The sequence below is a fragment of the Falco rusticolus genome, chromosome 15 (genome assembly GCF_015220075.1).
Source record: "Falco rusticolus isolate bFalRus1 chromosome 15, bFalRus1.pri, whole genome shotgun sequence".
NCBI classification, from domain to species: Eukaryota; Metazoa; Chordata; class Aves; order Falconiformes; family Falconidae; genus Falco; species Falco rusticolus.
This window is the reverse complement of record NC_051201.1, coordinates 16462158-16486307: the sequence shown is the minus strand read 5'-3', so window position 1 is coordinate 16486307 and position 24150 is coordinate 16462158. Positions and strand designations below refer to the sequence as shown.

Sequence of the window (24150 nt, the reverse complement as noted above, 5' to 3'; positions counted from 1 at the left end):
CAACTTAAATCACTTTCCGCATGGAACATGCTAAACTGGCTAAAGGACTGCCAATATAACGGCATCTACGCTAAGGCTTTTGCCAGTATGGTTGTAGCTGCATGGGAGTGATTTTTCATCATTTTGACAGCTATTTTGGCAAAACTCTTACATTTAGACTGAGTCCAAGTTAAAGTTGGCATTGTTTTACGTTGCAAATAAAGCAGAAGAGAAGCATTGCCAGTTTATGGCCCTGGCTTTACATTATTTGAAATTGTTTGTTCTAAAGGAATGTGTGGGGCAGGATCCATGTGGTCCTTTGGATGTTTGCCTCCCACATTTGTACTGCATTAAAATCACTTGGTTTTTCAGTGAGTGAGCTTTGGCAACAGGGAAACTTACATTACTAAAAAAAGATAGCATCCGTTTTATTTACCCCAGAAATAGCTATCCTGGTGCTTTAAAGCAAATCTCCAAAGTGAAGTGAACTGCAAAAGGAAGCATCTGGGGCAAAGGACATGTGGATTAATGCATCATTCTTCTTCACTTTGTCCTCAGTTCAACAAAAAAATTAAGCACAGGATTAATTTTAGGCCCTCACATAAGCCCATTTCAAATTTAGTACTCACGTTGGATATGATAATGCTCAGTTTTGAACTTTAATTAACCAGATATTCAAAATTAATCATACATTTAAGCACTGTGCAGAGTCGGGATTTCTGTCAGAAGTACAAGTTTACACAGAGTGAGGCTATTTATTGTGGTACCAGCTGCATTTTCTTTTCTGAACTGGATGTTAAGTCTGTATTTTAGAGATGTCCCAAGGGGCATACTTTTCCACATAAGTACATTTACATATTTGGCTCTTTTTTTTCTGATCTCTCTTTTGCTATATGTGGGGGGGTTTGTTTCAGAAATCCATGCAAAGGAGTTTTCATTGGTTTTGTATTTACTGTTGAACTCTTTCCTCCGCCAGACTTTGTGTTTGCCCATGTAATCCTGACACAGGTCACAGACCTGCCCTGCTGCTGGAGCTGCGCTGGGGATGACGGGCCGTGCCCCGGCCGCGGCCAGCAGCAAGACGGTTCGGGGCAGATAGGAAATTTCATGCGTAATCAGCCAGCACTGAACCAGCGCGCCAATTGGACAAGGAAGTCTGATTTAATTGAGGCTTCTTCCTTCCTTTTTGTAAAACGCAGAATTGTGCCTGGTAGAAGGAAACACAGACATGCTTTTCCGCAATCAGAAAATGCGAAGCAGGCTTTTCCTGGCTTTGTACAGACTGCACATGCACTACAACTAAAAGCTCTTCAGCAGTTTCCAGGTGAGTGTTCCATCCACTGCAGTTTCTAGTGCTTCTTGCAGCTCAGCGAGGCAGCTGGAGCGGCATTTACCCTGGAACGGAACAGGATGTGTGCCTGTTCGGGGTAAAATTGTGTAATTTGTGGCAGGGCTTTTGTGTTGGTTTGGACTTTTTAATATGTAAAAATAAATAGTAGCTGAGTTAAAATCACTTACAGTGGGGTTTAGCTATGAAAATGAAACTGTTTATATAAAGTACAGATAGTTTTCAAAGCAGATACATTCAAGCCAGAAAACTCGTATATAATAAACCTTCACTTCTGCCTTCTTCTGTTTACAAGCGTGTTGTGTTTGTCTGGTAAATCATGTTTTAAAGTGGTATTTTTAGATATACACACATCCATATACATATTCTATGTAAAGTTATGCATATATGTATAGATTTTTTTAATATAAATACAATTTTGCTTATAAGGCTGTACCAACTTATAACCAAGAAAAAAGTTATCATTTAAGTTGGTTCACCCATTTTCCAAATCCTCATTTAGTCTACTATATTTGAGATTATCGTGACATTAAAAACAAATACTTGCAAGTTTATGCTGTTGGGATAAACTGCCCTGATTTTCCAAAGACCGAGCAGTTAGATAGTAAGTGACTACTCTCCGTGTTCAAAAAGCACATCTTGAGGAGGACTAGAAGAAGACTGAGAATTTCATCTCCTAGACTGAAGTCCAAAAATAAGGGCTTCCGTGATGCTTTTATTAAGGAGGATGACAACATGTATGTATTTGCTTATCTAAGCCAGGCAAAGGAAGGGTTTCTGTTAAAGGAAAGTAGTTTGCACTTCCATTATTTCCAGTGGGGAAAGTAATTGCTCTTCTTTTTAGAGCCTTGCAGTTTGCCAGAAATCAATAGGTCTGCTGAAGGAGTTGCCCCACCTCTGTGTCTAGCATTGCATAACTGTGTGGTAGACAAGTGGAGGCAAAACGATGTGTAGTAACAACTCTGTCCTAAACCCTCCCATTACTTAATAGCTGATGCTTGGGCATTATGTCTACATTTGTAGCAGGAAGGCTTCTGTTATTTTAAAAATAGGTTGTTCCGTTACTTGATTTTCACCCGCTGGCTGAATTGCGAGTGACATTTCTCTCATGCTAACAGAACACAGTACCCTGGCAAAGTTGTTGGGATGCTCTTAGAATTTTTTTCAACTGCTGCTACAGCACGATGATGTAACAGGTACGGTGGTGGGGTTTTTTTTTAAACTAAAAAAACCCCAACATCTTAGGGAGACATTTATGCAGCAGAATGACCAATCTGGTCTATGGAGCAGGAATGTATTGTGTCAGGCACTTTATCAGTACGTGGTAAAATCATAGTCCTAGCAGAACAGCATACAACAGATCTACTGCCAGCACAGTATATAGGTTAATAGGACAATCAAAGGGAGAATACTTCTGTATGATAATTAGAAAACTCAGTTCTCCTTCCACATAGCCATTGTCAGATTCAGTTGTTTTGTTCTCACAGTCCAGAGACAAGTCTCTGGAGAGAACTTGAAACTGAAATATGGCAAAAATACTATACTATTTTAAATATCACCCTATTTTGCCCTACAGGTTGTGATTAAGAACAGATGGCAAATTTTGGAGTCTTGAGAACAGTAAATTCTAGCAGTGTAAGAGAGCCAGACTGCTAGATATACTAATTATCTCCAAGATTTTAGTTCATCTGAACTTGTACTTGCAAGCTTGAGGGCAAAATACAAAGAGAAAAAAATCTCACCCACTGAAGTTTATGACAAAATTCTCATAGATAAGAATGGAGTTCCCCACCTAATCTTACTCAACAGAACTTCTTATGGGTTTCCTGTTTGATTTTAATCTGCCAAAAATATATCCAAACAGTTTCAGTGGTAACGGTAATAGGAGTGGTCCTTCACTGGTAGCTGTGTAGATATTTGTTTATTACTTTAGTTTTTATGAAACAATGGTTGCCCTCATACAAGTTCATAGAGAGCAATGAGTAAGTCAATAAAAAAGATTACCAGACTGGATCCTCTAAAGGCGTGCTACTAAGAAATGTCATATTTTTTGTAATCTTTTAGTGATAGCTTGCAATGGACCAAGACTTGCACTGCACAGCAGAAAAGGAACTGTTGGAAGCTGTAAGCAGGATTACTACGTTTTCTACCGCAAGTCCATCTGATGTAGAACAAAATCAACCCAAAGCTGAAATTTCATGTCAAGTGAGAAAAGAAAACCCAGAAAAAGATGACCTGCAAGGTTGATGCCATCCTTTAATTTTATTTTTCATGTAGCTATTTATGCCAGTAATCTTTTATATTAAAAACCTTTGCTTTATTTATTGCAGCAGTAGTCCAGATTTACACTGCTATACTCCACTGAAAATAAGCCTTGATTAAACTTGTAGTAATAATGTAGCAATAGTGAAAAGATGCACATCCTGATGTGCATGTATGCACACAGAGCTTTCCTTTTAAATCCCCTGCACCTAAAATGTATTCCAGATTTAATTCGTGCACCAGTGACCGAAACAGTGATCATCACATGGGCTGTTCCGGGAGTGCACTTTCTGTACATCACAAAATCTGAACTTCTTGGCAGCATCAGCAAGGACACCCAGACAGAAGCTAATCTCAAGGCAGAAGTCTCTCACATGCCTTATGAAGAGGCAGCATTGAACATTTACTATGCCCAAGATTGCTGTCATCTGTTATTAAATAAAATGTTATATATAATCCAAAATATATATAATCTCATCAAGATTTTCAGCCTTAAAAGTTGTCATAAACACCACATCTCTTAGGAAATACATGCTTTGTAGAGATTGAGCCAAACCCCAAGGCCTTGATAATTGAAACTGTATGGCCAAATGATTAAGAACATGTAAAAGTGAGGCCACTGAAGGAGCCAACGGTGCTTTTACAATTCTATTTCTGCAGCAAGCTGTTATCTTCCCATTCATTTGCTGTCATTCACCTCCATTGTCTGAATGTTAGATACAGTGCAGACCGACTTCAGCTGACTGCATTGACAGAGACATTATTGATTGGAAATCGGGACTGGTGTGCCCACTGAAATACAAATACTCCGTTTCTTTTATCTGCCTTGCTAGCCTCTACTCCACCTGATGAAAACTGTTGTCAATACATTTCAAAGACAAATCATCCTTTTGAAAAGCTACATCAAATGCCCCCATAAGCAAGCTCTTCAACCAGCTGTCCTAAATTTTTATATGTGCATGTATGTTTGTGTGTGTGTATGGCTGGGCGGGGAGAAAGAGGGAGGAAGGGAAGGAGGTATATAAAATATTTGTAGCTGAACTGTGGCATCGGTTCAGCTACAAAAGAAAAAGAGGATGTGAGAATTCCTTCTTTGGCTGAGCTGGTTATTAGAGTTTCTCCTTTAAGGTTAGAACAGTCATGTTTTCTCAGCTTTCACCTGTTACTGCACAAACCCAATATTTGAATAGGGTCAGTATTTGAATATAGGTCTGAATGTGCAGCTGCATTGTAGTATCTCCTCCTTTTAGCAACAAAGGAACCTAGAGAAACATCTGATTTAGAAGACTCTGTCAGCGTTTCTCAGGACTGTGTCTGGGATGGTGAAGCTTATCTCCTGCTCACACTGTGCCCAAGGTTACAACCTATACATACAATGCTTCTTGCCAGTATTTTTTCTAACTTTGTATTCGGCAGCCAATTTGGTGTCTTTCAAAACTTCAGACCAAAATAGCTTCCCAGAAAGAATCTGGACCTGTCTTTATTAGCAGTGAAATTACTTAGCAGTCTTGAGGTCTTGCTGTTACAGCAACAGAAATTCTAGGCTCTCCTTTCACAATAAATGCATAAGCGTTTTCTTTCCAAATGCAAAGGTTATAATCTGAAATGCTAAATATATTGTTTTTAGATTCCAATGCATCCTTAAGTCCCAACTCTTCGATGACCACTAAGGAGCTTCAGGAATATTGGAGGAATGAAAAACGCCAGTGCAGACAAGTCAAACTCCTTTTTGAAATCCCATCAACCAGAGTTGTAGAGCACCACTTATCTAAATATGTGGTAAGCTAAGAAATTAATATGTAAGGAGATCATTAATTTTTATTCACTCTACAGGGGTCTGCAGAGCACACAGCATGCCTCACTACATGAAAGCCTTACTGAGGACCAAGTTTTGCAAGCTATGATCGTACCGAGTAGAACCTTTCTCACTGATCATATGGGCATAGCTAGTGGAATCTGCCCCCCCCCCAAAAAAAATCTCTGACATCAGTTCACAAAATCTGCAGCAGTGGAAAAGTGTATCAAATAAATTAGTAGCTTGAGTAAGTAGAGGCTTGTCAGCATTAAGGAAATTCACGCAAGTATGAAAAAGATCAATATAGTTACATTTCCATGGAGCTTGCCTGCTGCAGCAGCTGCATTGCATTTGTGTAATTTCCACATCAGAAATTTATGTTAGCACAAGTGCAAAATTCTTCGATGTTGAAAAAGTCTAAGATATCCTCCAACTAGATCACTTGGGATTGTTCCCCTTCCCTACCTAGAGCTCCTTTAGATGACGTATTTCTGTCATATTTTTGAGGTGAAACGTGAGTATGAGGGACAGGAACAACAGAACAGTGTGGATTTTTTTATCTTACAGTACTGACGCTTGGTTTCTATTTCTGATTCTGCTCCTGACCTTCAGGAGAACTGATCTGGAGGAAGTCTCTTTCAGTACCCCAGTGAAATTCAGATAGGGATGTTCTCCTTGTTTGCACCAGCCTTTCAGATCTGTAACTGAAAAATGCCAAGAATCATGCTAGCGTTGCTGATACTGGGTGATGGAGCTTGGTAGATTTTGAAGCGGGTAAATGTCCTGGAGACTGTCCCAAGATCTTGTTGTGTGCTTTACACACCTGCTTCAATGCTGCCATTCTTGCATGCACTCAATAGTATCCAGCTTGTTGAACAGTTTAAAATTATTGTAGTATAACTGTATGAGAACAAGAGTATCATTCAGCATATGTGCAAGTAGTTAAACTTGGCCATAAATTACATGCCTGGACAAAAAGATTTATGTTACAACAAAATTGAACCAATTTGAATGATAGTAATTAAATGGTATTTCTTCCCTTTTTCATGCACACTGCACAAGTAAAAAGCCAAGTACTTGTAAATTATTCACTTAGCTGCCCTTGATAAAATGATAGCTTAAAAAATTGCTCTTACGATTGTTTTGGATATGCATCAGGCTTATACACACTTTTCAGCAGGGAGTAGGACAAAGTATAGAAAAATGTCACAGTGCTTACAAATGAAAAGAGATCAGAGAAGTCAGCTCAACTTTAGAAAGCTTTCAAGGAGTGCCTGCAAAGATCATTCATGAAGATTAAAAGAGAGAATTTCTCTTTAAGGAAAAACAAGGAGGAGAATCAGACAGACATTAGTGCTAGTACTGGTTTGCACCCTTCAACAGCAGCAAAGAAAAAACTGGCATGAGTAAAACTGCTCCAGCTCCTGTGTAATTCAGTGGGAACAGTGTGAAGTTGAATATGAACATGGTCATCGCCCAAAAGCCAGCAAGGTCAACAGTCTGTGTCCTTAGCTAAGTGTATGATGACACAGTTAAGCTGGCCTCAGTAGAGCTCCACTGATTTACGCACATTAGGGATTTGGCCCTTCCTCAACAACATTGTGCTTGGATCAGGACTAGAAGAGAGTCTATTTGTACAACACGTAACGCACAGTTTTATTTTGCAGCTATTTTTCTAATAACATATTTATTATAGTCATTTTGAGGCTAGTGAAGAGCTGAGGAAGACATGCTCTTGAGTGCTGTTAATGTGGGACAGCATTCCTGTTAGCTGTTAGTGAAGGATTTTGGATAGCAAACAGATTGTTGTAGAAATGTCACATTTTTTGCATTATTTATATGCCAAGTAAGTTCGAATAACAGGACGACGATTTAGAGGGGAGAAAGGGCTTTGGAGTTGCTCCATCTTATTTTTGCACACACCAAATATTATTGCCGAATACTCCTCCTTTCACAGCGTTATAACACCCCCAAATCCCTAGAAACGTCTGATACAAACAACATTTTTGAGTATTATGACCAATGTAAAATAGATTACTTTCAATATTAAGTCTGGGAAATCGATTCAGTTCACTGAAGATGATTGATTGCAGCAGCCATGGCTGTTATAAACAAAGTACAGCTACAGAAATGCTTTGTAAGTGATTTTACTTGCTTCAGTCTGCTGCTAGTTCACCGTTCCCAGCACCTCGCAGGATGGGATCTGTTAGCATATTGTTTCTCTGCAACTTATTTGCATGCTAAAGCTAAGTCTGGTGACAAAAGTACAGAACAGCAGGAGGTGGGAATTATTAATTTGATGGGTTCAGATTTCAAAGGTCGGGCAGCTACACTGAGCATGCACCAGAAGCCCACGCAGGGACTGATTTAGCAGACTACTATAAACCATAGAAGTATACAAGGTTACACACATAAAATTGGAGGACAGTTTCAGCTGGTGGAATATACAAGCACAAAGACTTTTCAAGGCAATAATGGACAAACTCTGACTGCACTGGGGCTAGAGTGATTGTTCTCATGCTTGCTTTTCTGTTTTATCGTGTTTAGATGTATAAAATCATCATTTTGCAAACAGGGAGTTTTGACAGCAACAAGTCTGTAATTGAACGGCGTTATTCAGATTTTGAGAAACTTCACAGAAATCTGCTGGAGGAGTTTAGTGAAGAAATGGAAGATGTGACCTTTCCCAAAAAAACTCTGACAGGGAACTTCACAGAAGAAATAATCAATGAGAGAAAATTAGCCTTCAAGGACTACCTGAGACTTCTATATTCTATGAAATATATCCGAAGATCAAAAAAATTTATTGACTTTTTAACAAGGCCGGAGCTCCAGGAAGCATATGGTTGCCTGCGGGGTGGCCAGTACACCAAAGCTTTGGAAATCCTTTCAGAAGTCATTGGTCTGCAGGAAAGGCTGACGAGAGGCAACCCTGTCTCAGTTGTCCCTACTCTCTGTGCTATCGTGGTGTGCCACAAGGACCTGGAAAACCCCGCAAGCGCCTTTGAATATGGAGAAAAAGCTCTATCACGCCTTCATATGCATACCAGCCACAGGTATTATATTCCACTGTTAGAAACAATGATCACTTTGGCATATGAACTTGGCAAGGATTTTCTGTCTTTGCAAGAAAAACTGGAAGAATGGAAGACAAAAAAAGATCCCATACGGGTTTTTACCCTGAAAGAACTTGCAGTTCAGGAGTACGTGCACTGAACAGAAGAAACAATTTCATTAAAGAGCAAAGCTGTCAGCAACTTTTCCCGAACACAAACTTTTGAAAGAGTAAGAACCGGAAATTATCTGTTTGGCTAACATAACTTTATATTAATAGAAAAAAGTTAAATATCTTCCATGTTCAAAAGGAACATTAACATTTATGTTGGAAAATATAATGTATTTACTCTACAGATATGAGGTGCACCTAAGCTTATTAAGGTTTTTGGAAAGAAATTTTCAACAAAGTCATTTATGACTTACTTATTTTGAACATAGCCTATTTCGTGTGACAAGTCAGAATAGGAAAATGCAACAAATAAAGCACTTAACCTGCAGAATCAGAGGCATTGCTTGTTGATGTGGAAACTATTTCCTTTAAAGAGGAGAAATATCTACTCAATTGATGCAGTCTAAAGGATGGATCTTCAGACACTGAATGTAGTTATTTACTCCTCCAGCTGAAGCCTGGTCAAACCGCACTTTGTCATTTCTGAGAATGATGGGATTGATCCTGCTCCCACTGAAGTCAATGGCTGTGGGCAGGAGGACCCGGGAGGAAGGTTTACAATCAACTTTGCCAGGAACAAAAAATACAAGCAACAATCATTCCATCAGAGATGAGGGAACATGCTTTATTTCCCTTTTGCAGTTAATACAGTTTTATGATTTGCGTTGAAGGCATATTGTTGTTTGGGGTGATCTTTAAGTACAGCTCTGACCAGGGTAGAAAATTCATACCATGTGTACTACATACATAATGGAAAGGAACCACAGAAGGGTGCTGTTGGGGAGAACATCTGGCTAATATAATGCTAGCATTTAATTCTGATTATCAAGCCATGGGACAAATGGTTAACAGACAGTCTGTATTAAACACATGCTTCCCTGTTGCCTTTCAGAGATTTATTTAAATTGGGCATTGCCTTGGCTTTGCAGCCTGGGCACCATGCAAATACCGTCTTGGTGGTACTGCGATACAACAGCTAATTCTTTCAGGGATCCAACTCACATATACAAATGCTAAGCTTGTCTTGGCCCCAACACTCCTGTGAAAGGTTCCCAAGAGCTGAAAAAGTCTCTATTTACCTGCTTCTACAATTTCCCTCAACTCTATTATCTCTCCCATACACTTATTCTAATATATAATAATCTGGTAAATTAATTCTCATAAATATTGTAATTAACATGTCATGCTAGCATGGATGATTATTCTCTGCTGAATATAGTCCACTGAGTACTTTCAGGCCTGAGTTCAAATACTGCATGCACCACAATGACACTGTTTATAAATTAGGAATAACTGTATTAATTTACCTCCCTGGTATATAAAAGTATCAGCTAACTGAAAGCGCACTGCACCTGAAAAACACTGCTGTGCATTGTTACAAGAAGGACGGCTTAGAAAAAATACAGAATAATAGGAACGTCTAGGATGGAAAGTTAATATTTTAAGTAGCTATTAATAGCTAGGCATTAAACTCATATGTGGATTATTTGTTATTTGACAATTATTATTTTTTCTAGTTATACCGGAAGTAAGAGAATTAAGAGTAATTTACTAGCAGACTTCAGGACTAATGTGCTCGCAACATACTACATTGCAGGACAGTCAAAAGTATCAAAGGTAACACCACCTTAGAGGATCACGTCTGAATCAGTAACAAAGTGGCAAAGCAGAAAGCATGTCTGGGGTTTGCAGCACTCAGACATGGCAGACGGGAAGCACGGCCATCACGCTGCTCTATCCCCACAGCAGTTTGTGCTGAAAGACCAAAAAAATAAGTGAAAATTTCCCTGCTTTTGCTCCCTCCCACCGTTGTGTGCAGTATCCCAGGCACAGCTGCCTCTGATTCTCCTCAGGTTTCTATGGGACTTTACGTGAGTAGCTAATTGTGTCCACAGACCCTCACCTTACAGATGACTACAAGATCAGAGGGTCCATAAGTACATGGTGTCTAGCAAGGACAAGTACCAGGAAAGCAGCACATCAGAGAGATCTTACTTAACCTTTACTTGTAATGCTATAACTTTCCATCTCTGAAGGATTAACTGATCCAAAGCTAACCAATTTTTGTTGGCATGTCAGTGCACATTAGGAATATGAGGAGGTGCAATCTGGCTAAGAGAAAAATTTACATAATTCAAAAGGCACTAAAATACACAGTGCCAAAACCCCCACTGTTTCATTGGTGTAAGCCAAATTTCCTCTGAGAATGCTTTTCCATGTAATCTGCTAGCAGAGTTTTATCAGCAAAATGGTCCTAGAATAGGTCACTTTGTCCCTATCCACCAGAAGGCAGAGGTCAGGCTCCTTGTATTAGGGGAAGAACGAACTAAATAAATACAAGTGTGAAGAAAGAACAATGTGTCTGTTGGATAATTCCCCCACACCGAACTTCTTTAAGGGAGAGCCTTCTCGGTGGGGCATCTGTGGCAATCATCAGCCATGTCTTCAGAGCCACCCAGGAAGAACACGCTATCTGCCTTACTCAAAGGGCTGATTTCAGTTTCTGCTGCATTCAGACTTCCAGTCAAGCCACTTCACGTACAAATCCGCGGAGCCTACAGCACATGTCAAAGGGTCAAGTGTAGTGTTCATAAAAAAGTTCCTGATGTCATTAATATTAGAATACAACAAAATTAAAACCTCCCCTGCCCCAAGCAAACCATGTATGTACTCCCTTCCTACACATGAGGAGCCCATGATCTTCAGATTTATTAATCTCTTCAGAGATGACATTGGAAATCCTTGGAAAGAGAAAGCTAGTACGGTGATGACCATGAGTAGGGACCCACGGGGCCTGGATTTCACCTGGAGCTCTGCCAGACTTGGTCTGAACTTTGCAGAAGTATCTTAATTTCTGTGCCCCTATTTCCTCACCCAGTACTTTCCCAGTAAAACTTCTGCATCCAGATTTTCAGTAATCACCAAACAGAAAAGCTGTGAATTTTGAACAAATTAACTCCAGCATTTAACTTCAAAATGTGCATTGGGATGGAGGCAATTTTGAACTATAGAAGCCTATTTAATTTATTGAAGATACCTTGGAATGGAAGAGAATTTAGAGGCAGTAAGCACCAAACCTTTGTCCTTATTGTTAATTGCATGGTTTCTTACTAATGCAGTCCTATTTTAAAATCAGGTGTTACTTTTCTTACACACTAGAGAAGTTACAAAATTATCTATTTATTGCATTGGACTGTAGTGAGACCATGCTGGCTCATCAGCTCCATAGGCAATCAGCCAGTTCTGATTTCTTAGCTATGTACTCTCCAGAGACTGGCTGGACCTGCCAAAAGAATTCTGCTTTCTCACATTTCAAAAGTCAACCTCTGCATATTCTTTTTCACTTGATTTTTACAGCAAAGTGAGTATTCAGCAGTTACCTGTTGTTAAACTACAAGGTAATGGCATTCCTGCTCCCATACTGACCCTACTGTCTTCCACTTGGAATGACAGCTGGCAACGACTGGGTTCCCTCTGCCTGTACGTGCAACTTTATCTTTCACAGTTAAAAATGTGTAGCTGGATAGGACAGATTTCCCTATCAGAGAAGATTGATCTCTTTCCCCCTTAACGTTGCCCGGTGCAGGGATACAGTAGTGGCTACAGAGCCCCCATTAATTAATTGAATCTGTCCTGGCTTTTTCGTAAGATGTATAAAAATGGGTGATCTCCACCAGCCACCACATCTTGTTTTTCCTCTGAACGGTGTATTAAAGAATGGCTCAAAAAGGAAATTGCTAACATTTTAATCCATGTCTATCTGTCTTGCTTATCTATTGCCCTTTCTTAACTCTTGTTAAGAAGCCATTGGAGAAACAATGACTAAAATCCTTGTGCACTCTCCATGGGGTTTGTGTGCTGTCCCCAGAGTGCACAACCCACCTTTCCAGGTGTCGGGCCGGCAAAAGTGAATAGCACTGCATCAGTGAACCTATCTTAGAAGAGGAGAGCTCTGGCACTACCACATATGGAAGAATGGAACATAAATTAAGCAGGTGGTTCCTGCTTCCAGACAGCCATTTTACTTCCAGTCTACATTGCTGTACAATATTTGAGTGATAAAAGCCTGTTTTATACATAAATTCATTTTATCCATTTCCTGTCTTCCAAAACAATGTGTGCTTTTTGCAAAGAATTTCTTCAGTTTAATAAATGGAAATGAGCAGTTGCTGGCATTTGTCCTGTTTGCATTATTAACATTCATCAGCCATTCTCTGTACCTGGAAGGCAGCTGGAGTCAACAGACAGAATGTCTGGAGACCCAAGCTCTGCTGTTGGCAACATCACAAGCCCACTGAGCGACCTTGATCGAGTCAGCTCAAATCTCAGCTTGCTTTTGAATACCAATATTGCTTTGCCCTCTTCTATAAAGCGATGCTGTACTGATATTTTATCAGTACATTCCAATGTATCATTTTCTCCATTTTACAGCTGGGGGAATTGCAGTACAAATAAGAGAAGTGACTTTTCCCCAAAGTCTAATACAGTGGTCTGGAGACCACACTAACCATCTGGAGAAATACTTAAGCTGGCATCACAGCTTTGCAAAATACATACATGGCATGGCTGCATGTGCGTAAGTATATCTTCCATGAACAAGCACAACACAGCTTAATTTTTGCCTGACATTATACACCTGAGACAATTGCATGTGATTCTATGGAAGAGAAAACAGTTGAGTAAGTCTGACTAATTAACATATTTGAAGAACTAATAAGTGGTTGAATAGGGAGAATATTTTAACCACTCCTCTAGAAAAATAACAAAGCAGAAGGTCTTGCATAGGAGATTTTTAGAATATATTAAAAAATCTCCAGGTTTCAATATCATTTTCCACAAGAAGGAACAGAAAAATATTTTCAAATACATTTTTCCAGTTCTAAGAATTTCTTAGAACTCCAGTATTTCCACTGCTCTTGTAGTCTAAACAAGAAGAATCACACAACCACTACAGAGTACCATATATGTCAGCAATCTGCTATCACCCACTTTTCTCAACAACAACACATAACGCATTGGAGCTTTTCAGTGTGATCTTACTCTTCACATTATCATTAACACCTCTGAAGTATACCTACAATAGATAGCATCCAGTTATAAATTCACATGTAATTTTTTTCTGGGGAAAAAAAACTGTTAAAAAAGAAAATACTGTCCAACCAACATCTGCCTAGCATGTCTAACAAACCACAGGCTGCATACATACAAACTGGAAGAAAATTTAAATAAAATCTGGGCATATCATCTCCACTAGTCCATGGAGAGTTGTATTACGATCTATTGAGCTTTGCCCCATTTCCATATCAATTATTATATCATTTGGGGCATTAAGTAGATAATACTGTTTACACAACTTTCTAAAATAACTAAAGAAGCCCATGAGGATGCCTAGTTACTTATGAAACATATGCAGACAAGATGCTCTCTGTGCAATGCAGCATCTTGTTTACAGGGAATCCTGTGATCTTTATCACACACTTGTTATTAACTCCTGTTATCTGCTGCATCACTGGAGGATAATATTTGCTTTCCTGAATCTTAATAAGGCTAAATACATTTATTGAATTCAACAGATTTGTACAAGCAGCATGGGAGTCGAGTTCAGGACACAAGATGAAATCTAGGTTTTGTGGCTCAGACAGCAGCTGAGCAAATCAAATCAAGAATGTTTATTTTCTGATTAGATCAAAGGCAGGAGCAAGATGTGTTGAAAAACTAAACACAGTTGTAATGGCATAAAATACTGAATGTCAACTCCCATCTGGATGTGGTGAGAACCCCAAAGAACCAACCTATTTACACTGAGATCACATTACAACATATGTTCATCACACTTTGTGAGTACATATTTGCTTTATATACAGATACACAAAACACTAATTTTCATGTCAGACCAGTGAGAGTAGAGAGTAACTATGCTGAAATAAATTAAGTTATAATGTAATTGAAAGCAGAATAAGGTCTAATGTCTATATAAACATGTGCACACTGTACCCTATGGATGGGTGGACAGATGGATTGAAGTGTGGACAGAGCAACCAAATTTGAATGTTTTGATGCTTAATAAATGTTTACCAGGAGTTTTAAGAAATTCAGATCAACGTTACTTTTACAAGTACTACATGATTATATATACATACCTAGTTTAAACGTACTACCTTCTTTTATTAGAAATAGGAATACATCTGTAAGTCTGTGATTATTCAGGCAAGAAAAGTACTAAAGAGAAACAGACAGGATGGATTTCATATACTAATCTCTCTAAACTGCCATAATTTAAATATTGTTTCATTCCATACAGTGCTAGAGTAGACTTTAGCTGTAATAAGCGAAAAGAAATCTTCATTACTGAAAATACAGGATTTAAATCCTAATATTTTTCTTCGTTATTAGCATTTCTAACAGATTTGCCGCCACCCTGACACCGGGCTGCAGTGCCACTAGATGGCGCTGCAGCATTTGCAGGCGCTCAGGTCCCCCACAAGCTGAGGTGAATGGGAAATAAACTTTTTTTTTAACAACTTGAAAATTTTTTTTTTAAAAAAAATCTACACTAAAGCCTAACATTTAAATTTTAATATGACTACACTAAATATATCTCTCAAGTCCATTGTGAGTTCAGACTGTAGCGCCTAGCTTTCCAGCTGTCCCTCAGGACAATTTAACATGCCCATTTATCAGCCAGCTCTATAAGCTGGCTAGAAAGCCGAAAGAGAAAATATTCTTGCAGGCTTTTAGACCTGGTGAGTTCAAAGTCAGAGTCACTGCAGTGTCTCAGTTCCTACAGTACCTTTTCCTTCTGATCAAAAGGAACCAAGTAAAACTCATAACTCTTAAAAGAACTATCAAATAATGGGGGGAGGGAAGTAAAAATAAATGGATCCATAATGCCTTCTGAACAGTACTGGGGAAGGTTCATTGACTCCATTTTAGATAGTGACACTCCCAAGTGTGAAAACAAGAGATGATCCTGTGCCGAGTCCAACTACTATAAAATATTTTAAAGCCCCATGAATTTAATTATATAAAGGAATAAATATACTGCAAACACTATACATACACATGTTTGATTTTGAGTGTTGTCCCCTTGTTGATAATGTGAAAGGGGAAGACATGATGTCTAAACCTGGACTGTAGCTGCTGGTCAACTCCTCCTCCTGTGTTTTAAGTAGCAAAACACAGAATTTTTTTTGGAAGTAGCCCCTAGAAAAACACAACAGTTCTGGCTAGCACAGACCTACAGTTCCGCGAGTTGTGCTAGTGATTTTTAATCAAGTTGCTGGGATGGCCTGGATTTGGGGACTAGCTTCTGTCCCCAGTGCATGCCAGTTGCAGACCAGAGTTTGAAGCAGCCTGCCCCTGCATCAAGATATTTTTTTTCCATAAGGTTTCTGCAGAAACTGCTAGCTTTTAAAAGTGCTTAGGAAACAGCGTGAGGGAACTGGGCAAATCCAGCAGCAGCAAAAAGGAAGAAGACTATGCCAAAGTCATTGAAAGAATAGTCCTAGGAGGTGAAATCTTTGAAGGGGGTCTCCCTCCTTCCTATTCAGTTTCTTCCAGAAATCCTGGAGCAGAGAGAGAGAGGCCAGGGGGTGGAAGGGAATTTCAGATGACAAGACATGGATTTGGTTGTTTCTGTCACTGCACCTCACCTCCAGAAACAGCAGCTTAAATGTGCGTTAAATGTGCGCTGAGTTAGTAGGGGGGGAACAGGGGACTTTCATGGACTCAGTAATAATATACAGTGCTTCACGTGCTCAGAACATTTTATAAATACTGGGCCATATTAATCCAGGCTTTAAATCTGCATAAACCTTGGCAGAGGGCTCTGGTGCCCATGAGATTATGAAGTCTGCCATGAAACTAAATTGTGACAATCGAAAAAGGAGACTCAAAACAGGCACAGCCAGGAAGAAAGTTTGTTATTTGTGAATCATGAAGAGAGAAAAGAAATCTGGGAAGACACAAACAAACGGTTAGTCCGTTGCATAATGGATGGCTGCATTTTTAGGGCTTAAGTTGGGAAACTTTGGGAAAGGAAGGGCATAAGTTTTCATTCATTTCATCTCCTCTGGAGAACAGTGACGCAGATTTTGAAGGTAAAAACAGTAACTCGGAGAGACTGACAGGAAGAACTGGTTTTGGTTTATGCATTTATATTTTTTCTTATCCTGAGGATACTTGGTTGCAAGTTAACAGAAACAATGGTATAAATTACAGTCTTCACAAGCAGCAGTAAACCCATCTAACTTACTCCTTGATTATTATGCTCTATGTTCATGTGACTGATCCACATAGCAACTCTAAGAGGCTTGCTTTGTACTGCACCAGAATGTATTTTAAAGGTACTTACATTTTAAATGTATTTAAAATTATGATTTGTCCTGCTGTGCAGTAGCTTAATGATAACTGACCTAATTTGCCATATAAATCTCTTGTATAGGAAAGGAATTCATTTCCCTTTGGGAAGGAAGAGCACTCTGAGACAACCATTGTTTGCTGCTGCCACCCCAAAATCCTTCAATGCCTAAGTTAAGAGACAGAGCATGAAGGCACTGCAAGGGAGACACTTAATCTAGGCACATTTTCCCTATTTCTGCCTGTCGTGGTTTAACCCCAGCTGGTAACCAAGCCCCACGCAGCCAGTTTCTCACTCCCCTTCACTCAGAGGGATAGGGAGGAGAATCAGAAAGGAATGTAAAAGTCAAGGGTTGAAATAAGAACAATTTAATAATTTAAACAGAATAAAGAGGTAAGAACAACAACAACAATAATAATAAAATGGAAAGGTGGGGGAAAAGGGTAAAGCAAAAGCTGCACGTGCAAGCAAAGCAAAGCAAGGAATTAATTCACCACTTCCCATGGGCAGGCAGGTGTTTGCCCATCCCCAGGGCAGCAGGGCTCCATCACACGTAACTGTTACTTGGGAAGACAAACGCCATAATGCCAGATGTCCCCCCCTTCCTTCTTCTTCCCCCAGTTTATATACTCAGCACAACATCATAGGTATGGAATACCTCTTTGGCTAGCTTGGGTCACCTGTCCTGGCTGTGTCCCCTCCCAATCTCCCATGCCCCCCCCAGCCCTCTGGCTGGCAGGGCACAAGGAACTGAAAAGTCCTTGATTCAGTACAAACATCACCCAGCAACAACTAAAAACATCAGTGTGCTATCACCATTGTTCTGACATCATAGCCAAAACACAGCACTGTGCTAGCTGCTAAGAGGAAAGTTAACTCTATCCCAGCTGAAACCCGGACGCTGCCACACTGTAGCATGCCACTGGTGCTCGCAATAGAAAGCTCTAAATACAATAGACGTCAACAAGTGGAATGCCAAGATAAAAAACAATTACTCGGCTAATAGTAGTTAGAAGCAGCACATGGTAAACCTGGGCAGGTTATTTGTGTGTGAGTCTGGAGGTTTGTCCTTTCCACCACTAGATGTATTTATGGCTACCATTTAGTGACACAGTGAAACAGATGCAATGTGGCTCCACAGACCACCTCTCTGCTCCTTCCTCCCTTCCATCCCATTCTCTCTGCCATAGACACTGCAATTATATTTGGAGCAAAACAGATCAATTTACTAGCTATCGAAGTGTGTCTAAATCAGAAACAAGGTACTTGAGAGCCCATCTCTCCCCTCATTGTTGCCACATTTGACAACCAATTCGCACAAGGACAGACTGCAGCAGGACAGGCTCCAGCGGTGCCTGTCCTTAGGCCCAGATGGAAGACATTTTGCCTTCCTATTTTGGTAAAGTCCTTAATTTCACAAAAGCACATAGAGCTTTAGAGGTCTAAAAAGCTCAGCCTAAGATAAAGTTTTCAGGCATATGCGTGCGCTTCCTGCCACGCTGCGGTGCAGCTCAGCTGCACCCTGTAGTTTTTCAGCTACAGTTCGGGGCCATGAATTGCTAGAAGGCACATCTCCACAGAAAATGCAACTTGCTTAGTCTATTAGCTATGGTTACAAAAACTTATGTATCCTTGTACAGTTGTATTCAAAAATGTGACTTTTTTCTAAAGATCTTTTCATTGTTCTTTGTAACAAATGCCAGACTTCAAATACTGTCTTTCCTAACCATGTGGCTATAAAATCTATCTTCCTTTCATTCACTGCCATTTAAAGCTTTCCTGCCTGTTGCAGATGCTTCTCAAACATCTGTGCTGCTCACACAGTTGCTGTGATTGGAGATTGCCACTGATGCCCCTTGTCTCATTGCTCTGGGAAGAACAGGGACAAGCCAGAGGTGGACTTCCACCAGCCTGACTACCAACTTTGTACTGGCAGAGCTGTTAACAGACATGCACAACCATTATTAGTAAGAGCACTGAACTAACCCCATTTAGTTCCCTTCTTTCTAGGTCAGACCACCATCACTTGTCTCAGGTGGCAATCTCTCCTATGATTTTCTCAGCAGGTTTAATGCATCTGCAGACTTTACACTTCCCTTCCTTGAAGCAGCAATGGTGGCAATGAAATTACTGCCTTAAAAAACCACTTTATTTATTTAAAAGAAAAGGATCAAAAGAAAGTCTTACAACAATGAAAGAGATCATGTGCTAGTCCGATTTTCATTAAGATCCGTAGGCCTAGGAAAAATTCTTACTCTTAGCCTCCTTCCTCAGCATCTCACCCTGTGTAAGCCTGTCCCTCCTGACAACATTTTTTTAATTTTTATTTTCCAAATCCTGAGAAGCCAGCTGGAGTTTGCTTTATCGCCAAGCCCCTTGCTCTGGCAAAAAGATTGATACCATTTTGGGTCCATGATTCACATCCCTCAAAGCTATTTGTTTATTCCTCCCACTATCTTCCTCGTGGGTGATGTAGGCCATGTATCACAAAGAACTGTGTGGCTTTCCCATTTCTTATCAGAAGCTGCAAAGTTAGAACAATGTGTACATAAAGGGAGATCTGATAACCCACCCATGTGTATTGCTTCACCTGCCACCTCCAGGTCATTTACAACATTCATGCAATTCATTCTGGTCAGTACTGTTTGAGCAGTGTGCTGCACTACTCAGAGAATCACGCTCCAAGCCTGTTACAAAGCAATACACTGAATTGGTTCTTCCTCTGTTACACTGGTGTAAGAGAGAAGAACTTGCCCCTTTGCCTGTTTTAACTTTGAACTGAGTGTATGCGTTTCTACCTTCTCTTTACCAGTGTGTTATTTTTTTTTTTAGATTAATCTTTTAGGAATTTGTATGTAGTTCAGAGCTAATTTTAGCTTGATCAGATGCATTGCATAAAAGGTGCTATAGAAATGTACTACATTGCATCGTATCCAAATCGAATTCAACATAGTTAGAAATTAGCTATGGTAGTAGAAACCGCTGCAGGGACAAGGCTGGCACAGCGTCTATGCTGGAAGAAAATGCCTAAATAGTTATGATGTCTGTACTTTCACAGGTTAAGACAAGGGCCTTCAAGGGCAATTCGAATCTGATGCTTTGAGATACAAGCTGATCACATGCAGAAATTGAGAAGGGATTTATAAGGAGCGGATAACTGAGCTACAGCTGTTCAGAAAAGCACTAGTGGATCTAGACCACATAGCGCTCAGTAACTGGGAGTAGGAGGGTATTTTCACTTCTCTTTTTCTCCCTGCCCTGTTAGCAATAATGTAAGGCACACGACAAGGGCATCATGCTAGGTGAATCAATACTCAGAACCACTGAGAATAATCTTATTTTTCCATAGAATGAAGCAGCAGTGGCACTCTGAGGTCAGAGTTAGGCAGTCAGGTATACGTGGGTAATTGCAAGCATTGCAGCCTTCACAAACATACATTGATTCACCACAGAATGCCTCAAAAAAAAAGGAATTCTGAAGATTTCTTAACATTCTCCCATGAGAGCAAGTTTCTTTTTCAATCCATTGTGCCACTGTTACAACCTTATTTTTATTTTCAAGAATTTTCATTGAATCACAGAATTTCTTTCCAACACAGCTCCCCTTTTAGAGATAGTTTCCAATTGATCTAATTCATCCATTCTACCCAAGAACTCCTTTGCTGTTTTGTTTTTTTAAACAAAAACCTAAGGATGCATGTAAAATGTAGCATCATTAACAATTCTTTAATATATACAAGCAAATCTGGCAACTTTAAATCATGTAACTTCTTTGAAACATGCCACAGACTGTCTTTTCCACTTTCTACTTAGTGAATCTTCATAGGGTTTTTAATACTCTTTCTACTTTTGCCATGATCAAAGGAATTGCTCTCCATTTGCTTGTTCCTCTGATAAGTGATAAAAGATGTCAGTGAGACTAATGAGAACTGCCTCCAGCTTCCTTCATAAAGCCCTGTAGAAAAGAAATCACAATGCGTCGTCAAACCTGCTAGTCTTTTAGGAAATAAAGTGTGGAAAAATACTAGGCACAAAGACAACAGGGGGATGGGAGAGGGGGAGAAAGGAGGGGAAAAAGCTTTTGCAAAAGAAACAAAACAGGGTATTGATGAATAAGCAGAAATATTACTCCTATCAATAATCTGTACTGGGGTAAATCCTGAAACAGCTGCATATGCAAATGCAAAGCTTCATTTCTTTGTGCAACAGTAATTTGCTCCCTGCCCAAACGTTGCACATGCTGAAAAGGTAACATTACAGCTTTCCCCCGACCCCATACAGCAGTGTTACAATCAGAATTCAAATCCAGACGAGGCCTTTACCCTTCAGTGCTGAGTGACAGTTTACATAACTTTTTTTCAGGATCTGCCAGAACAAAACTCTTTTCAATTTCAAGGCAAATTTTTCCTGCTAGTGCAAAAGCCCTTGTTCCAGTGAGTTCTGAAGGCAGTTAGCACATCTTCAGGCCCTCAAGCCACGGATACTTCCAGTTCCTCACACCGAACACAATGGGAATAAACCCCATGGATCAAATGAAGTCTGGGTGCATTGAGACCAGTCCCAAACAAGTGGCAAGATTTTAATTTGTGCTGCAAAGAGCTGCTCAGCTTTCTAAGCAAATTCCTCCTATAATTCCTGTTTCCAATTTGCCTCTGCAGATTTACTGACCAATATCTCATCCATAGGGGCTCTTTGTATGTTTTCCTCTAACGCAGATAATGGTCAGATGCAACTTGCTAAGGTAAGACAGGTAGTCTCAGTTGTTTGAATTAACCAGAAAATGAAGATGCACACAAATCAAACAAGCAGGCTCATTTCCTACATAACCACCTAACCACAGCCTGTGCACACCCTTTCAACACCTCCTTCGTGGCAGATGTCTAGAGTGTGTTCTTTTTCAAGACTGACACAGACATGCCAAAAGGTGATAGTACTGTGATTTTTCCTGTGAATAATCTATGCTATCACATGTGTTTGGTCGATTGCACATTAAACCCTGATGAACTAGACCTGTGGGATTTTTAGCAAGTTACCTGAAGGCTTAGAACAGAACAGCCTGACAGAGAATCATGACCCTTAAGTCAGCCAGCAAAAAACTTTGATTTATTTTTGTCTTGTTTTACATTGATACTTCTCAGTTATTTTTCTAAAGAGAGCCTGATTATCTCAGGCTGGTAGCTTAAAACATGTTGATTTATAACTAAATATAGCCATTTTATTATGTCTGTGTACATAGTTTTCTAACTATGCACATTTATTAAAGCAACTGTAGAAGGTAATATATAAATCAATATTTATAAACACTTGCATGCATTTGTATTTAAGGGGAAAACAAATTTATCAAAATGTTTTGTTTTTCAAATAAATTATTCTAATCAATAAAGGCTGGCTTATTAAAGTGACTTACAATGGTCTTTTCTGGATATCGTGTCATTCAAGATTTAAAAAACAGTAGGTCTCATTTTATACTTAATTTTCAACCGTAGTTAGTAGAGGAAAATAGGCATTCTGCTTTTTCAGACACTCAGTGCTGAGTGCCAGAGATGGCAAAATGGATATATTTAATTCCAAGGAAACAAATTTATATTGCTATCTTTTTAGGAAAATAACCGAAGAGTACAAGTATCTCAATTTTGCTTTGACTTTAGTCACTGAATGAAATTAAGTGAGTAAATGGAACCTAGAACTATTTTCTCTTCACTGCTAATGAGTAGTGACTCACTGGTCCGATGCGAACGCCTTGCCAACAACACACATTTTGGGATTTTTTTTTCTTTAAGTTTTGAATGATTTAATACATCAGAATAAATGGGACTTAATATGGGTTTAAAACTTAATTTTGAATAGTTTTACTCAAGCCAGATTTTTTAAAACCTAAATTAAAAATCCTATTTCTTTTTTTAAGTCATTGATTTTTATCCATCCTGCTGTTCCTTTTCATTAAGGGAAGAATGACTCTGATGCCTCAACAGAACAGAAACTCTGATCTTTCTCCTGGGGTTCTATTTCCCCTTAATACTAATATTAAATATGAAGGGTCTACGGAATCTTAAATAATAAGAAGAAATGCATTTCTAGGCTGGATAGGGGACGGATTAAGCCAGGGAAGTAGCCTTGAGGAGAGTGGAGCTGCATAAACAGACACCCTGAGGCAGCTTCTATCACCATTAGCTTCCCTGGGCTGAACCAGCAATTAACACCAGCCCTGAATCTGGTCCATAGCTCCAAAGTCACAATCACACATACTCTTAGGGCTGTGTTCTTTTCCTAAAATAATACTATTTGTAATAACCAAAGTACAATTATGATATTAACCACCAAAACCAACAGAAGTTGCTTTTGATTTGATTATGTCTGGATTACTGTTATCTTTTGAGAGAGTCAGAGAGTGCACTAATTAGCATGGGAATAAGCTGATGTTTGAATTCAGTTTCCTTTGTGATCATATTCGCTGGAAGAATCACTGGCTGGGGAAGATACACAGTTCTGCACTCATTATTTAAAGCTCACAAATGCTATCCTTGCAGCTTTCCCTCATGCAAAACACCTGCAGAGAAACAGTGCCTCTTATATTCAAAATAACAGATCTTTTAGGGTTTTTTTCCACGTGAACTTTCCATTTCATGCATTTTACTAAAGAAACAGTATGGTCTCCAGAATAGCAGGACACAATTTTGGCCTATTTCTACAAATCTTGAAGTTTCAAATATTGGAAAGGGCATCTAGCAGCAACTTGCCAGTAGAGCTTGAAACTTATAGAAGAGTTTCAGCAACACAAGCTGATTATAACATCCAGTCCTGCTCCAAACCAGAACTGTTTCTCAGAGAATCCACAGGTGTCTGCCTGTAGAGGAGTTAGTGATGACATCAGTGTTTGTAGCCTCAAAAGATTGAAACTGGAAGCTCTGAACTGTTGAAAGGAAGGACTGCTTTTCAATCTACATGGGAAAAAAAATAGTGATTCTGTTTCAGGGCCACCTCAGAAAGACACAGTTTTTTCACTTGGTATTTAGTTTTATTCTATTTGTCAAAACTTTCCAGGGCATATCAAGAGAGCCCTGACACTGCCCAATGAAAACATATGGGTAATTTCTGTACTTACACAGCAAAACTGACTGTCAGAGATGCATCAGGGAAGAAAGAGAATCTGCACATTAAGAAATGGCAATATGAATTGTGTT

At 39.4% G+C, this 24150-nt stretch overlaps 1 protein-coding gene across 1 annotated transcript; it reads left to right on the top strand.

The window, feature by feature from the left end:
- Positions 1-1212: 1212 nt before the first annotated feature.
- SNX20 (sorting nexin 20) lies at positions 1213-12778 on the top strand. Its single transcript, XM_037409382.1, has 4 exons — positions 1213-1303; positions 3392-3569; positions 5217-5368; positions 7932-12778. Exons 2-4 carry the CDS (start codon positions 3404-3406, stop codon positions 8598-8600), a joined length of 987 nt encoding a protein of 328 aa, XP_037265279.1. The 5' UTR covers positions 1213-1303; positions 3392-3403; the 3' UTR covers positions 8601-12778.
- Positions 12779-24150: the final 11372 nt, after the last annotated feature.